The following is a 17,954-nucleotide window of genomic DNA, read 5'->3' on the forward strand; positions in this document are numbered from 1 at the left end:
ATAAATACATATAAGTGCACACACTCTTTTATTTTGCATGCCTGAAAGCTAGAAATAATGTCTGATGCTCAGAAGAAAGGAAATATTTAGCTAAGAGAAAGAGAGAGAGCTGTAAGAAGGCAAGACAAACACAATATATTTATTTTTTATGGCGCAAACGGCAAGCCCGTGCTCTCAGCTCCGCTGAATTATTTTATGGCGGATCTCTGGCAGAAAGCAAAAAATCTGCTCTCTTCCAGCCCCTCAATTATTGCACCTCTCTCTTCCGTGTGCCAAAATGACATCTTAAGAACTGGCAGAAAGATTTGCCTCCGCGCTCTCCCTCGCACACAGGAAGGCTGCTCCACCGTGCTCAAAGGTGTCGGGAGACTTTGCAGCTTAGGTCAAAGGATGTTAATAAAGCACTTGAGTCTCCATATGGTATTTTGGCACTAAAATGTCAGCTGCTTTTCAGACACTGTACTTTAATCATTTCAGACAGGCCCCTTTTAAATGGTTTGTTTAGTTTGCTTAGAGAATAATATTTGTTATTTGGTTTTCAGAATGACTAATAAATGAACTGTCTTTGCTCGGGGAGAATAATGCCACTTAAGCAAAACCTAGTACTGCAGTTCAGAGCTATTTAATAAGAAATACCTGTCAGTGTCAGAATATATTTACTGTGCATTAGCTTTGAAGAACTGCAGAATTAGTTTTCCCCTTGCTAAGTTTACCTTATGTAAAATGTAACACATGAACTGTGAATATGTGGACAGCAAACAGACTGTATCAACGAATTCAGCCTCCCTTGGAAAATGCTGACAGTGGCAAGAGAAACACCTCTTAACAGACACAACTGACACCATCAAAAGCAAAGCGTGTGACAGCTGCCAAGGAGCCGCAGCCTCCCTCCTCCCTCCCCTTGTTTAAAAAACAAAATCAAATCCAAAATAACATGCTGTAGTCTATTTATCCTCTTGTTTAATCTGCTGGGAAAGCAGCAGCATAATTAAACGTTTTTAACCTTTTGGTTTTAACTTGCAATCAGGCGGCAGTGAAACGAAAACGGTGCTATAGAGGAGCAGGGGCTTTGCATCACTGCAGAGGCAGCAGCCCCCAGCACAGACCCCTCTGCCCCAGCCTTAGTGCCACCGAGCACCAGCCCGCTCTGATGGACCCGCACATGGGGAAGCTGCACTGTGGTATCCAGCAGTTCTTCAGCCTGGATCCAGAGCTGCAAAAGGAAAGTATTTGCTCTACCATGCTGCAGCCGCACCATTTCTATTATTCATGCAACTTGGCGCTTTCCTTCACGACCCAGGTACCATCTTGGACGCTCCAGCCATCTGGGGCATCTGGTTGGGATGCTGATGGTAGGTTGTGTGAAGAAGCAAGTTATTTACTTAGAAACTGTCTCTGTGGCATCTTGACCATCTGGAAAGAATATGGAAATGAGACTTTTAGCGAGATGGAGCTTCTCAGTTGATAAATTAACCAGGCATCTCCAGAAGTAGGCGCAGCTGATAAAAGCATGCATTTCTAAGCACATCCCAGCACGCACAAGCATATATAGGTGTGAGCATATGCAATTTCCCATCTCACCCACATATCTGGGGACCTAAGTCACACTCCTGCAAAGCTGCCCAAGTTTCTAGGTAAACAAAGCCCCACTTCCAGCTGTAAAATTCATGTGCAGTGAAGCGAGGGGCCAGGCTGGGTTATAATGCTGTGCCACTGAAGCTCTGCTTGCATGACCAAACCTGCCCATGGGGACCAAGCCCAGTCCTGCAGAAAGAGTTGCAAGTGTGCACCCCAGCACAGTATGATTACCTACACCCCCGAAAGCTAACAGCAGTGAGGAAGAGCCTGGTGCAGTGGGGGAATAACATGGGCAGCCTGGCATGCATGCAGGAACCTCTCAGTTCTCATGCCAGCCTCTTACTAATCAAAATATCATGCTAGGCTGGAGTGGATCTGGCTTCTTTGAGCATGAGTCATATCATTTGCTGATTGCCAGGAGAGTTCCCAGGAACTGGGGGCAGCAGGACAGAAATTACAGCCATCCTCTGAGCACTGTAATTTGTGCCAGAGCTAGAAAGCTCCCCGAACCACCCCAAGACAGGACAATTAAGGATGGCTTCAAGCCAGATGCAGGTTGCTGGGATCAGAGCACAGAGCCAGGAGACTACAGAAGTTTGTGAAACAGCAAAGGCCCTGGAACAACCGTCCTGGCTTTCAAATGCAAATGCCACCTCAAGGAAAGTGTTTTGTTCTGTGAGTGCTGACTTCTAATCGTCTGAGCACAGGAAATACTCTCAGGAACATGAACGTGGAGGAAAGCCACAGGGGCCTGGCTCGGAGCAGGTCAGTGGGGCAGGGAAACACACTCCCACCAGTTGAGTCAATCCAGGGGCGCATGTTCAGTAAAACACTGCTTTGTGCGTGCAGAGGGACAGTGCTCGTTCACATGGCCCTGCCACGCTGCCCGTGTCATAAAGTTAGCCCATTCTCTCTGTTTGGGCATCAGGCAGGTGGATGTCGCTGGTCCCTGAAGCCTGAGAAGAAGAGACCCACCACAAGCTTCAGGAGTGCCTCGAGGGGGCTGGAGCTGCCTTGGCAGAGCACTGAGCAGGGAGCAGCATTCCAGGATGACAAACACAGACTTATCTCTACAGGGCAGGCAAATCTTCTGGTGAAGTCCTGCTGTGCACAAGCTCTTCCAGTGGTCAGCAAATGAGCAGTTTCCTCATTTAAGGCTCAGTGTGGTCTGAAGGTCGCCTTTGCACAGGTATCGGTGATTCTTGTGTGCCGAGGGACAGCATGAGATCAGCAGCTGAGCATCTGTTCCCCGAGCCTGTGCTGCAGCTGCAGCAGTCCAGTGAGATTTTTAACACTTCTCTCTAAAGAATTTTTTTTTTTTTTCCTCTACATGTAGGAATACACCAAGCTCAGGTGTGCCCAGATGGCTCCGAGAAACCCATGGGACCTCACAATGGGATTTACTGGCCATAATACTATGCAAACGTGCATGTATTTTAAAGTCTGTTATTCCATTTTGTTAATTGACTGACAAAGGCAATAAATTAAAGCAAAACTAAGATATGAGGAACTGTCAGATGACCTTGGATACCTGCAATACTAATGGGGCTTGAAGCTGGAGTTGCCAGAGGCTCAGCCCTCCAGCTACGGAGCTGAAGGCTCCCTGCGTAGACTCATCTGCAAACTCATGGCCCACTGCAGCCCCTAAGAAATACAGGGAACAAAAGCCTCTTCAGCAGGAAACGTCCTAAGAGGTTCTATCCCAGATTCTGTGCTGTGCCCTCGTACTGAGTAGTGACTTGGCACTGAGATTGTGCCATTGCTGGAGTTTCTGCATCCAAATAGAGTCATGGTCCTTGTACAGTGACAGGCAAACCCTACACCTACCAGTGCCCTGATTTTCTTTAAGGAGGACATGTTTGAGACGAGACCCTCTCCCTTTTTCGTCCCAGGATAACAGGCAGCAACACTCCCTTTCTGATAAACAAGGGCCCTTTTAAAAGCACTCTCAGGTTTAACTCCCAAGGCATTCGGTAACCCTGTAAAGACAGGAATTAACCTGGGTTTCTAGAGTCTAATGCTTTTAAGCAGCATTTCAGAGGCAGAAATGCTCTTCAAAATGTTTTGACTTCCAGTTTTGAGAGAAACATTTTTTTCCTTGAAATTAGCCTAATTAAAGGATCAGAAAATTAATTAAAACACAAAATGAGATGCGATGCTTTGCATCAGGTCAAATGAAACCTTTTAACATGCTTTAAAATGAAATCAGAGTTGGTTTTCATTTTGATTACAGAAACCTCCCTCTCCCTCCCCCAGCTATGGATAACACCGATCCAAAGAAAATCCACCTCTTCCAAATCTGCCCATCGCAGCTTGCAGAGAGGTTCAGCTCTCCCTGCCCCGAAATGTCAGGGACCTGAGCCTGCACTTTGTGCTCGACCCTCAGCTCCCACCAAAGACACTTTGGCAGGATGATATTTTAAAGAGATCCCGCTTGGCGGAGGCAGCTCGTTTAAAATTAGCAGCGCCCCTAATTGGGAAGGGGGGGAGCTCTGCCTGGCAGAAATGCCACTGCTGGCTCCCAGCACTGCGGGGGCTGCCCGGTGCCACTCTCGATCGCCATCACTGTCAGAGGCAGGCTCCTGGCCGCAGCTAAACTATCCACCCGCCTAACAGTGCAAGTCCCCCACATGTCAGGGGTTTTGAAGGCAGCCACGAAGCAGTGGTGTGGGGAAGGCAGGGCCTGGTGCTGGCTCAGAATCCCTCTGATGTACCGGTGGACATCTGAGCCTTAATTGATGCCAATGTGGACTCATCCTGCTCCCCAGCAGAGCTGCAGACACAGCCCTGTCTCCAGCTCTTGGCACCAGAAAATACATTTTCCTCCGAGACCAAAAATTTCAGTTCACTGTAAACATCAAGAGAGCGGCTGTGATTAAGTAGTTGGGGTTTCACAGCATCCCAAGGATGTAAAGTGCTATTTAAGTGTTAACTGGTTTTACTGTTGTTATTTATTACGTGGAGCTGGTCAGTGCTGGAGTCTGTCCCTGCTCTGCACGGCAGGTGTTCCCGTCACGAAATGCGGGTGTAATGCTGGCAAGCCTCAGGCAAGCACTGCAAAAGCAGGTGGCTGCCATCCTCCTGCTTATTCCATGAGCCCCTGAAGGCAAGAATCATAAGGGGAGACATTTTGTGGCCCTTAGGTGGGTTGTTAAGCCCAGACCCTAAGAGACTTTCAGGTTGGTAAACCCATGGGGAAACTAAGGAGATGCTATCCCACAGCAAAGCCCCGAAACACTGCTGCTTCTAAGCTCCTGCCTCGAAGGGTGCATCCCTACAGAGGGGGTGAGGCATGATACGGCACTTCTGAGGGAAATGCTCCATCATTCTCCCCCTGTGCTATGATCTGGGCAAGTGCAGGCAACTCTGTCCATCCCACAGGGGTGACAGCAGGACCACAGCCCCCAGCTCCTGGTGCCCATGCTGGGGCTCAGGCTCACAGCTGCAGCGGGTTCAGGTTTTATGGCTTCCCACTGGCTGCCCTACTTTGCTGCCAGACATTACCTCCTCGGGCAGGCGGGCGGGCAGCATCCCAGCACAGTGGCTGCCAAAGGGGGCTCTGCATGGAGGGACTGGGGGCCAGCATGTGCATCATCCTCCCTGCAGCTGGCTGGGGTGTGAAGTGACCGTGGTGCTTGTGAAACCTTCTTTGTACACAGAATAACATTTTTCAGTTTCACTTGTGCGTTACCGCAGCGCTTGCAGTCATTAAACCTGGAGGAGCCAAGACTCCCCTCCACCAGGCACCATGCCACCATGGATCCCAGGCAAACATGGATACTCCAGCATCGCAGCAGGGTGGCAGCCCTGTTCCTGACTATAGCCATGTGTCCTCCTCCCCAGATGGGATGCTCTCTGTGCTGCGAAAGCTGGAGGACAAGCTAAGCCAAAGCAAATCCCTAGGCAGCTTCCAAGGGGTTAAGGGCTGTGCACAGCCGCTCTCCCACTGCCTTTCCAACCTCATCCTCCTCCTCAAAAAAGGCAAACAAAGAGGTTCTCCTGAGCGAACAATACCCCACGTGTACATTGCCTGCCATAATGGCATTAGGGGAAGGGCGGAAAGAGATCCTAGCTCTCTGCTCACATTTAAGCATACAAAAACAAATAAGGGGAAAAAAAAAGGAAAAGTTAAAGTCATCTGAAAGTGCCTCCCTTTCTCCCTGAAGAGTGATAAAGGCTTTTTGGCAGAGCGAGGTGGTGTTTATTTTGGTTTGTGTTGTGTTGCTGCTCTGACCTCCTCAGCTGTTAGCTGGCAAACTTGACAGCCTGATTGTTTTTACTGGACCACGCTGGAGTTTTTCGCTTTGCAAAAGTGATCTGGGAGCAGTTTGCACTGATTGCTTCAGAGGGCTCTGACCAGGGACCATCGCCTTGTCCTGCGCCATGCCCCATGTCTCAAGCGGGACCACAGCTGGTTTAAATCATCACTTTCTTCCCATTTCACTGCGCAAGGCAGCGCTTGAAGATTTTCCTTTCCATTCCGCTGAAATGTGACTCTAATTAGATGATAACAAGGCTCGGACATTTTCTAATCGTAATCCTATCTGTGCAAGGGGACGTTATTAAAACGATTAAAATTATCGATAAAGGGGAGGAAGGATGCTCGGTTAGAGAACTCAGTATTTAGCTCATGCTGCAGGTGGGGGAGGACAGCTCCCGGGTCTGCCCCCTGGGATAAAGTCACCGCTGTCCCCGAGGATGTGCACTCTCTAAACACTTGCTTAAGTAACACAATGCCTCCCACCAAGCTGGAGCCTCCCATCATGACCAGGACTTCTAGGAAAAGCCGGTTTGGTGACAAAAGGTGGACCTTGCCATCACAAGATGAAAATGAAAGACAGCTTCATCAGACCTGAAGCTACCAAGGAGGCAGCTGGATGCAATGTTTTTCACACCCATTTGTGCTTATGTAGGAGTCCCAGTGCAAACACTAACATGACGTGGCTTTCTGACCCACTTTCAGGAAGGTTTTTGCTCCATGGGGGACAAGCAATTAGTCCCCCCAGGCAATTAGTCCCCATCTGCTCAGGTGAAATTAAAGGGTGCCATGTCCCTGTTCAGAAGGTGAGCAGTACTTCTTAAAGCCAGGCATCCCCCTGCAGGTAAGAGTCAGAAACAGAGACAGAAAAGTCCCAAGGGCTAAAGTTTCCACAAAGTAATGGTGAACAGGACAAGGTTTTATCTTTACCGCCTTTGAAACCCCCCAAGGCAATGCAACAGTTTTATCTATACAGGGGACAGTCTACCCTGTGTGACATCCTACATCACCTGTCCCAAACCAGCTGTCAGGCCCCACATACTCAGCAGTGTGCTCACAAGGGACATCCCAGCCATCCCATCTAGAGCCTACCTTGCAGTCCACGAGCACCAGGGCCAGACCCACCATCACTTGCCTCGGTGGTCCCCAACTCTGCATCGCTTTTGCAGGATCGCATTGTTTTGTCTGTGGGATCCTTCCCTTTGTGGGGCTCCGTGCCCAGCTCCACATGAGCCCTGCCTGGTGTGCAGGCAGGCAGCTCTGAGCCAGTTTTCTGCTCCAGAAACCTTGGGAATCTCCCTTGGTGTTTCCCAGAATAGCCCCAAGGCTCCTCTAATTTCCTACAGCTGCTGCACACCAGCAGTGAGCTGTGGCCCCACCCGGAGCATCCCACTCATACGTGGCAGGGACACCGTGGCACAGACCCAGGAGCTGGGGATTCCTTGTCCCTGGGAAAGCCCCTGCATCTTCAGAGAACAAGGTTCGTTGTTTAACACCTAAACAAAGCAATACCAACCTAAAGGGCACAGAGAAACTTAGGCAGTGAAGCTTGTTAGCCAAGACACTGGGGGACAGCTTGCAAGCTCCAACACCAGCCCTCCTTGCTCCCCAGGGGAAGGGAAGCCGCACAGCACTACCCAACCGGATACACATGTATCCCGACACCCATGTGTTTCTGAGGATAAAACAGATCATGAATTTTCTCAGCAGAGAGTGACCCCTGATCGTTGCTGCCAAGCCCTGCTCAGTGTGGCTACCTCCACCCAAGGGGTCCAAGCCTCTCCAGCAAGCACACTGCCAGAGACAGACTGTTGGTGGATTGGTACAGTCAGTATATGCCAAAGTACGGGGCATTTAAGATGCTTCTCCCCAGCATTAGTTTGTAGATGGGGTCGAACAGCCAACACAGAGGGCTGACAACACCAGCAAGCTGCAATGCTTCTCGAAAAGTCCTCCAGAGCTAGCAAGCCATTTGCAAAGAGCAATTTATTCATCCAATTTACACCTTATTTCTTTTCGCAAGCAGATCATAGTCTCCATGAAATTGCTCATTGCTAGAAATTATGCATCGAATATTTCAGGATACGTATCTCCAGCAAACTGCCGGTTGCGAGTGCTATTTCCTATTTGTAGTCAGAAATCTCAGCTGTTTTGAAAGGACACAGAACTTCCATAGCATGGCTCGTTCCCCGTCACGCAGGCATGATGCTCTCCTAGCCTGGCACCAACAGGCAGTGCTTCTCAGCTTATAAATAAAAAGCTCACAACAGAATCAACCTTACCGTGCAAATATTCATGATTATGAATTTGAAAATCACTTCCTATGAATAAGCCTGCACAGTTTGCATTAAAATATGCTGCTTCAGCATCATTCCTGACAGTTTACATGTTTGCTAGAACAGCCACAGAGAGTAAACCTGAAAAGGTCAGGAAGGGAAAGCGAACAAATTTATTGAGAAATTGAAACATATGTTTGGTACTGGCTTAGAAAAAATCTGTCACAAATACATAGATGGTGTCTCCGTCAGAGAGGCTGCACAACACAAAGCTCGCTGCATGGGCAACAGAGGTCTCAGCTAATTGAAAAAAGGATTAGTTTTTACACCGACCAACTTTGATATTTTGACGGTTTTAATTTCTTTTTAAAATGCTGAGGATTTCTTTGAAAAAGATTTAGAATTCATATTGGAAACCCACAAAGGGGTTTTTAAGACTCTACCTTCCTATTTTAATAAAATGTAGTTTAGATTACTTTTTTTTCTTGGAAATATCTTCATTAAATACAAGAGGAACTAAAGGGCATAGTAATATAATTCACAGACGATACTAAATTAGGATATATTGTACACGGCAGTGAGGACTGAGAAATAATACAAAGGGCCCCAGAGAGATTGGAAACCTGGGTAGAAAATAAATGAGATTCAATTTGGAAAAATGCTGTCGATGCCTCTGGGGAAAATAATTTGAAACACGCAGAAACCTGGGAAGCAGGAATGGCTAACAGGGAGTTTAGAACAACAACAGACAAAAAATTGGTCTGCAAAGCATTACGGACCCCCTCTAATGCCCCTAGAGTCAGCAGAGAAATTCCTGTTCACTGTCGCAAGGCCTTGGGGATGGTCAGCGCCATGCTGATTGCAGAGGTGCAAGCAGAAACATGACCGAGAACAGGCTCATCACAGCAGTCCTGGCACTATTGTGCAAAAACCACACTGGAGAGACGAGGGAAAGGATCAGACCAGGGTAATTCAAATGACTGTGACAATGACCGGGGCTAGGAGCTGTATCTGTACTAGCTCCTGATGGGCTGGACACAGAGGCACAGGAGGGTGAGGATGCTCTACAGGACTGTGATGAAGGTGGGGCAGAGAAGGGCAAGAGACACAGAAGCTAAACTTTGAACAAGCACTTCAGAGGATGCCCCATCAATAAAGACCAAAAGCACAAAGAGCTTTTTGACTGCACAAAGCTCTGCAGACACATACATTCCTGCATGCAACCTTCTTTTGAAAGGAGACTGGCTGGGACCCAGGTGGTCCCTACCAAATGCCAGTGTTTCCTCTTCTCTCTGGTTTTCTTTCAAACCTGCATATGTTTATCACTGCTGCAAAGAAGGCAGAAAACAGGAGCACAGAAAAAGCATGAGCATGAGAGAGAAGGCAAAAAGGGGCAGGAGCAGCTTGGTCCTCAAAGAACATGCACCAAGGGAGGAGTTGGACCAGTGCTGGATGTTCACACCTCTGTCCAGACTCACAGCAGCTCCAGTCTTGTCAGCAGATGGTACCACCAGGTGCTGTTAAGTTACCAGTTCAGAGAAGAAAAGCTTTCTCTAATTTCACTCACTCCTGAGGCTGGGACAGGATCATCACCTCCCCTGCTCAGGAGGGGAGGTAACTACTAACATTGCAGGCTCACTGTCCTCACTTTCCCAAGAACCCTTTCTCCCAGAGACACCATCTCTGACAACTAACTCGGTCCTTGTGAGCTAGGGCAGGAGTTTGGATATATCACCCCAAAAATCAGCAAAAGCACTGTTTCACACAGCACTTTTAGAAAGATACTTTATAGAACAAATTCCTTGGAAGAGGTTACCTGATCCAAGCCAGGAATCAGCTTAATTTACAGCCAAATACAAACATTCTGCTGAGCTGGACCTGTAATATTTGGACATCCCCATGGGATGGATCATGACCTTGAGCATGCCCTTTATTCCCCTTCCACAAACATGTGCTTCTCCATCTCTTGGTATCACAGTTCTGAGAAAAATGAATTGGGGAGCATGAGGCCTCCTCACCCACCTTGGGCCCTCACTTAGAGGGCTGCAGGGAAGGGGCCTGGCCCTGGAGCATCTCTCGTAGACAGAGGGCACAGCTCAGCCTCACGCCAGCCCCTTCCTGCAGTTTAGCTGCACCAGCTATTGAACACCGCATACAATCTGGCTGTGCAATGCCTGAACCACCACAGCCCAGCCCTCTCATGCAGAGCTGCACTGGGTCAGCCTTCTTGCAGGATGCCAACTCGTTCAGAAGAAACGAGGAGGAAAAGATCAAGGACTCCTGCTTTCCACTGCTATTTTTCTTGCTTCTGAAAGGCATGCGCTACGTTTATGAACTTGAGTATCACATATATATTTTAAAAGGTAACAGCACAAACACTTGTTACTGTATCCATCGTTTCTTCTTGACCTTATGAAAAGTAGGGCTCGTCAGGTAACAACGTTTCTGACATATTGAAGTTGTTTTCTTTCACCTTTGGGACAGAAATAAAATCTTTAAGCATTCTGTTGAATGAGCTTTCAGAAGTGTGGCTTTGGAGACACCTAACCAGACTCTAACAAAAGGAATTGCAACTAAACAAAATGTTTTTGTTTAGATAAGGTTGAAACTACATGAGACTTTCCATCAAATCTGAAAAAACAAATATCCGATTTTAATTCTAATTCTAATAAGAGTGATCATTTCCTCCAAGCATTTCAAATTAAATGTAGTCATTGTTTTTCCCCAGCTGAAAACTCTGGCACTGGGCTGGGACTGAGGATGGTTTTGATGATCCTCCCCAGAGGTATTCACAGGCTTTTGGAGACATTAATCTCAAATCAGAGGAAACTTGTTTACACTTTCTCCAGGACTATTGATTTTTAGACAATTCTCTGAAACAGCTTATATCTGGCTCTCACAAGAGGGGTCCTTAGGAATGAAAGATGTGGATATATACCACTGGCTCTTCAAGTCTTGGGAAACACCAGAGAGGAGGTTTGAAAAGACATTTTCCTGCACGCTAGGTCTGCCTCAACACACTGGCTCTTCGGCCAACACCGAGTTTCAGCCAGCAAATGTTTAAATCTTCAGCTGGGGCCAACAGAAAAACAAGGTGGTCTCGGGAACCAGGCCATGTACAGCACAACAGCAACCAACTTGCAGCCTTCTCTTGGGTCATCAACAATTAGATTAAAAAGAAAAAGCCTAACTTCAGTGATTCAAGGCAAATATCTACATGCCATTTTAAAAAATAACCAGTTTCTAAAGTTGAATGCAGAAATTTAAGTTTAATGTTACCTAAATAGAGATACACTGCCTTTGCTCCTTAGTCACCACTGTTTCAGGGAGGTGGGATGGTTACAAAACCAGAAAGCAGCATCCTTAACTTTAGAATATGTCTAACACTTTGGTTACTTAACTGCATTGTGTCCCACACTAAAACATTGTGTCTGTCTTTAGACTGGAACAAATGATGAATTTATATACTTCAGTATAAGTACCTGCACATTCTCTCGTACAGAAAGGTCATTTAACGCTACCAGTTTCCAGTCCAGCTACCAAGTGTAGGGCAAGGTGATCGTCACCCAGCCCAGCTTGGAAGCAACTGGGAAACTGGGGAGTCTTCCCATCCCTGCTCACTCAGCAAATGAGAGTCTGCTAGGGAAGGGTAAGCGCTACAGAGGGCATCTAGAATTTCAGAGGAAAAAAAAAAAAGCCACACAAGCCATTTCAAAAAGCTGTAGGTACTAACCCAGTAAATGTAAGCCCTTGGTGTCTCATAAGTGACTTTTGGAAATCCTCTCCATGGCTAGAGAGGCCCTGGGTACTTGATGAAAGACATCATCATCCTGTTGCGACCAGAATCTGTCACATCCATTACCTTTTACTCAATCACTTTGAAATGCAAAACATGGTTTGACAAGCTTCATTTCTGTATTTAACCAGTTTTAAAGTATATTGTTTATTTTAATTGCATACATTCTTCATCCAAGTGGAGTTCAACAAAATTAAAGTTAAAACACATAAAGGTTACGTTCGCTTTTTCTAAAATGAAAAAGCTAGGGTTTTGAATAAAAAAATTGAACTATGTAATTGTTTAAATGAGCATTCCTTTACCATATCATCCTCCCTAGGAAGAAGTAGTGCCATATTTAATGCAAGCAGCTATATTTGGTTACAAATCATGTTTTAGCAATTATACTACACAGCAAGAATGAACAACTCTGTAGTTTTTAATAAAATACACATGAGAAACAGGATCTTTAATTTACATTTATTTTTATCTTGCTTGTCCATGGAAAGTCATGTTCAAAACCTACTTTGTCTTGTCTTTTCATCAGAGCAAAGCGAGGGTTTGCTTGAGCTCAATGCGGCTCCAGCATCAGGTGAGACGTAACTGTCCTGCCCAGCTCAGAACTGAGCTGCATCAGGAGGTCTTAACTCAGATGTCACACCTCCATGGTTTGCAAAGAGAAGAGAGCACCAATATTACAAGCAAAAAAGCACTCTTGAAATGTAGGGCTGGAAGGTACTTACGCAACGGGTGGGAAGGCACTACTGCCTTTCTTGGAGGGCAGCACCCTGCTCTCAACACACTTCGCATCTGTTGCCTACAGTGGGTTTGGCAGTTCTCAGTCTGGCAGGTTCCTGAGACTTCATACACCCAGGGCCTGGCACCTACAAGGTGAGAGCTACACCTGACAGACACCTTGCCATCTTCCCTCTTGATGTGTACCATGACAAACTGAGTCTTCCTGGTACTAAAATGAGCCTGTAAAGCCAAAATTTCTCTCCTTGTTTTGAAGCCTACCAAAAGCTCCAATTAATTTCCATTGGCAATGGACTGACATCTTAAATCCACCGGGGTTCAGCCTTTAACTGGCTGATTTATCACTAATCCTAAGAGGAGGAGTAAGGAGGGAGGAAGAGAGGGAAAGGCAGAATAATGAAAGGAACAGAGCTACCTGGGAAACGAATGAACTGCTAAAAAAAACACCTACGTAATGGGCAGTAGCCCACTACTGTCTGGAACACCTTGCTGTCCTACTGCTTCCGTGGTTGGTCAGGTGTTGGAAAGGATCCCCACGAAAACACACTTAGCTCCTGCTCTAGGACATACAAGACTTCACCAACCCCACTCCACCTATCCTGTGCAGCAAATACACAGATACACAAATATTTTAACATTTTTTAGTAAAGATGATAAACCAGATCAGTAACTTGAGGAAGGCAGTGACTTTGATGGATTTGGGACCATAGCGCTGGCTACCAACAGCAAGGTCAGTATGTTCAGTATTTTTCTAATGGGCTGTTTGAAGTTTTCCAAGCCAAAGCCTTCCCTAGACCCAAACTTCAAGAACTGGGATGAGGATGCTGCAGGTCTGTCAACCCAAGAAATCCCATCATCAAAGTAGATGGAATCAAAAGGATACAAGGGCAAAGCTATTTCAGCACAGTTCTTTTTCCATCCACCTCGTGGATTAGCATAATTAATTAAGTATTTAGAAGCTTTAGGCTAGGAAGCAATGCCACCTAGTGAACAGGATGGCACGTGACAGAGAGGGGACACTCCTGAAGGTTGGTCCCAGGGCATGGTGCAGAAGCAGTAAGCTCCCATTGCTGCCGTGGGGCTCAGCATCCAAGCCAAGCAGTGCATGTAACACGGCATCTGTGTAAGGACTAACCAGGTATCCCACCATCTGCCCCCCTTGTCTCACCAGCTACACAAGTGCAAGTTCAAAGACATTTTAACCGATGAATAATTTAAAGAAAAATGCATTTTCAGGAGGCCTTGAATTTAAATTTTCCTTCAACACAACCTTTTAAAGCTAGAAAACATATAGCTTAAAAGTGACAGATGGCTTTAAAATTAGAGATCAGCTTATATGGGAATTTATAAAGGTATTGCAGAGAAAAAGCAGCACTGAATGTTACTAAATTTAGGATAAAGCCTGAGCAGACACCAGCAATTAAATAAAAATTCAACAAAAATTGACTGCCCCCCAGCCGTCAGTGTTCAGCAGCGGCTGACAGCCATATCACAGCCTCAACTGCCTAACAGAGGGCAACTGGTTCCCATTCCTGCTCTGAACCATTTTCCATTAGAAGATCCAAATTGTGAGCAAGTCGAACTCTCCACACAAGATATTTGATGCAGCAGTTTTTTTGATTCTCTCTTCCTCTCTCCTCCCCCCCCCCCCCCCCCCCCCCCAAATTCCTGGTTTTGTTTAGTTATCTGCAAAACCATGTCAAGTTATAAGCATATGACCACAAATCAGACAGAAGTTGCTACTGATGTGGTTTTGCCCCCCTCATCCCCCTCGCCCCAAGCATTTGCCATGGTAATAGAGAGTTATAAAAATAACAGTTGTGATCTACGGTGGGACAGCAGTTTGATCAGACTAAAGACTTCTGGTATGCAAGATTTCACTACCAAAAAATGTTTCGGCCAATTTGTAAAATTGATGGGACTCTGGAGTAATCGTGCCAAACCAAACACAAACATGTTTGATACAGAGGGATTTTCAGTGGATTTGCTGGCAGGTGAAAGGTGGCAGGAAGAGGGGTTTGGTTTAACACACACATTCTTTTTGCAAGTGTGGTGCAGACTCTGCTGCGAAACGCGTGAGAAGACAACCACCAACGTGGCAGGCAACAAGCAACCAGAAGACGTTGTTGGTCAATCTACCAGCAGGAAGCTGGAGGCGCTGCAGCAAGCGCTGCTCTGATGGTCCTTGCGTGACATCTGGTGGTCAAAGACTACCCCGAGAAGAAGCATCTGACACACTAAACGCAGGGTACCCCCAGAGACACAGGAAATGCCATCAGCTACAGCCCTGCCACTTACTTCACCAGGACCTAAACGCTCAGTTTCTAATATGTTCTGATAGAAAGATCAAATGGTGAACTTGTGGGAACTGAACTTGTATGGTAAATAGCACCGATGCCCTCAAAATACACCCCAGTCCCTTCTAATGACTAGGGCATCCTGTCTGGGAACACTCAAGTGCCTACAAGAATCCCAAGTGGCCATAAATTTAAGGCACAGTGTTTCATCACCCTGAAATTCTTAAGCATCTTGTAGCTATGTTTAAGTTCTAAAGGGAAAAACATTCATCTGAAGTGTGATCCACCAGAAGACAAACCCCAAAACTCTGCAAAAATTCTACCCTGAAGTCTCTTTACTGGCCATTAATAGTAGCATTTAAAGAGTGCCTTCTTGTACTAATTGCTTTAGAAACAGAAGCATTTCAGAACATAAAACTGAGAGCAGATCTCCAAAGACAAGTTTCCTGAATGAGAACGTGATATACTCATTGAAGGTGTACCTTGAAACTTCTCTGTACCTAAGACTTCTTTAAAAACAAAAAATCCACACCCCAAACCTGAAACCCCAAAGAAGCCAGGAACTGAAAGGTGAGCTGGAATCGACTTAATTTTTAACAGCCTTCGGGCAGCCGGGTGTATGCAGTGAAGCAGAAGCACGCTTGTCTGCTTTTCAATAGGTTGGAGCTGTCAGAGATGCTGCAGATAAATTGTCAAGCCCTGACTGTCCTAAACAAACATGATGTTCAGCTGAACCCTGTGGAGGCAGTTTCTTCCCTTGCTGCAGTTGCTGCCTGCATTAAATTGATCAAGAATGCACAGGCTTAAAGCAAGAGTTAGCCTGTCCCCACGTGCACAGAGGACCAGCCATCCCTGCAGAAGGCATCTCTTCCCCACATTTTTCTCCCACTTACCCCAAAGGTTTCCCATAAACAAGATGGCTCCTTGTCTGTATCAAGCCCATGTACCATAAACATGACCTGACCCACATTATCGAGTTAAATTCATTTTATTTAAAGCTCAGTTTCTCCCCTGCCCTTCCTCCCATGGCACATTTATCAGAAAGCAATGCAAGCAGATTCCCTGATGGATTTTTGATCCCTTCTCACAGCGACTTCCCAAAGTTGCCCGTAAAGAACCTGAGGTAACCTAAACATTAGGTAAGGTCTACAAACTCAAGAAGGTGCCACATTAGGGGAGATGAGTTACTGACAATACTGAAATCAAACACAAGAATTAAGAACTTGTCAGAATTTCAGGCAGGAGCTAGAGCTGCTTTGCACATGTTCTGCTTAATTGTATTGAGAGACAAGAAGCCAGTTGATTTCTCAAGGTATTTCACTCAGTTTGCAAGGTTTTAGCTGTATAGTTCGCAATATTACATGCTCTGAAAATGAAATTCAATCCCCAAATCCTTCTAGCTGGTTACTCATAAAATCCATTAAGTTGAGGCACAAGCAAACCAGGCTCATCTCTTTTCCTCTCAGTGCCTATTACATATAAATAGTAATTATTGTTCCTGGCAAGGCTCTGGTGTCTCTTATGATTCTGCACTTTAATGATCTGATTTCTTAGTACTTTCCACTGAAGAATATATTTAACAAGCATCCATGCTTCCTCCTCCATGATAGGATTTAAAATTATGAATGTAATAAAGACAATGATGTTGCCAATTTCATGATTAATAGCTTAAGGAGACATTCACTGAGCCCTCATTCCCCCCATTATCACAAATTCACAAGCTGCACAGCTTTGTAAAATTCAACACAGACAAGACTTAACTCTATAGTTACACAGCTAAATCAATAAGCAATACAAGGAGGACAGTAATTTAGTTTGATCTAGAAAAGCAATTTAAGTCCTACCTGTTCTGTTGACAGATTTGTGTTTTTTAAATGCCACCTTAGTAGAAAGTGTCTAATGAAAGATTTCCACCTTTATTTATGCAATATGCAACATCTCAAATCTTGTATGTTGTCACTACTCAAACCACAGTAAGTTGTATCACTGTGATACTACAGAACAGAGAGCATCATTAGCGTACAGTTCAGTTATAGAACTGATCAACTGGAGAGGCTTCTCCTAATAATATAGATGTCAAAATAAGCTGCTACAAACGTTCCCTCAACCATCACATCAATTGTTTTTAAAATTAAAAGGAAGCCAAACTGCTGATAGAAAATAGTGTTTATGGTAAAACTCTATTTTACTACTTCACAGGAACATGGACTTCATTAGATGCAAGAACACACCCAAAAAACACAGTTGTTGCTCGGTGGAGTTAAGTCTGCATCACTTCCCAAGGTTTAAGTTTTCACACTGACTTGAATAAATGCTACAGTAGAAAATGCCAATCAAAACTCTGAGAAAGCAAAGGCAGGTTAAGCTTTACGCTAGAGATGCAACCCATGCCAACTCCTCTTTGTAAGCCTGTCTGGCTCGGTAATCAGCGCAAGTGAAACATTCAGACTTCACACTCAAGAGGGCCACGTGGAATGAAGCAACAGCATATTAGATAGTACAAAGGTCCAGCCTCCACTGTGCAAGTATCTAACAGCTCAGCAATAGGCATCTCTCTACTTACCTTAAAGAACCAAGGCCACATTTTGCATTTTTTTATTTGTATCAGCTGCACAGTCACTTTAAACTACAGATTAAAGCAAACAAAATGGAAAGTAATGATTTATTTCCAATTGTGTTTGAAGTTTGTTATAGCCCAGGTAGCTTAAATTTGTTGCGCACAAGATGGAGGCTTTACCAGTTCTGGACTATTTGTATAAATCAGCACAGTGAGACAATCTTTTCAGAACAAGTCGTGAAATTTAAGCATCAGCCAAACCAGTTCAGAGTGATTTATGAAATTCTGAAGATCACATTAAATGGAATTGCTAACAGCCATAACTACATCCACATAAATGCGCCTCTCATAATAAAAACATTCTACATAGCTCTGAATGTTTCAAGAACCAGTAAAATGACTACAGATTATGGAGTCCATCTCCTTTAAGGCATCAAAGACATTCTCAAGGAGGAGT

At 45.4% G+C, this 17,954-nt stretch overlaps 1 protein-coding gene across 1 annotated transcript in view; it reads right to left on the reverse strand.

Moving 5' to 3' along the window:
• Positions 1-938: 938 nt before the first annotated feature.
• Positions 939-17,954, reverse strand: part of SENP5 (SUMO specific peptidase 5) — a 42,865-nt gene continuing 25,849 nt past the window's right edge. Inside the window, exon 10 of the mRNA XM_061452392.1 lies at positions 939-1,413. Coding sequence (XP_061308376.1) covers positions 1,375-1,413 — 39 coding nt within the window. The 3' untranslated portion in view covers positions 939-1,374. The remainder of the gene's footprint in view (positions 1,414-17,954) is intronic.

The sequence above is a fragment of the Pezoporus flaviventris genome, unplaced genomic scaffold, assembly GCF_033815535.1.
Source record: "Pezoporus flaviventris isolate CSIRO_AGI_PZ_B2104156 unplaced genomic scaffold, CSIRO_AGI_Pfla_v1 ptg000013l, whole genome shotgun sequence".
NCBI classification, from domain to species: Eukaryota; Metazoa; Chordata; class Aves; order Psittaciformes; family Psittacidae; genus Pezoporus; species Pezoporus flaviventris.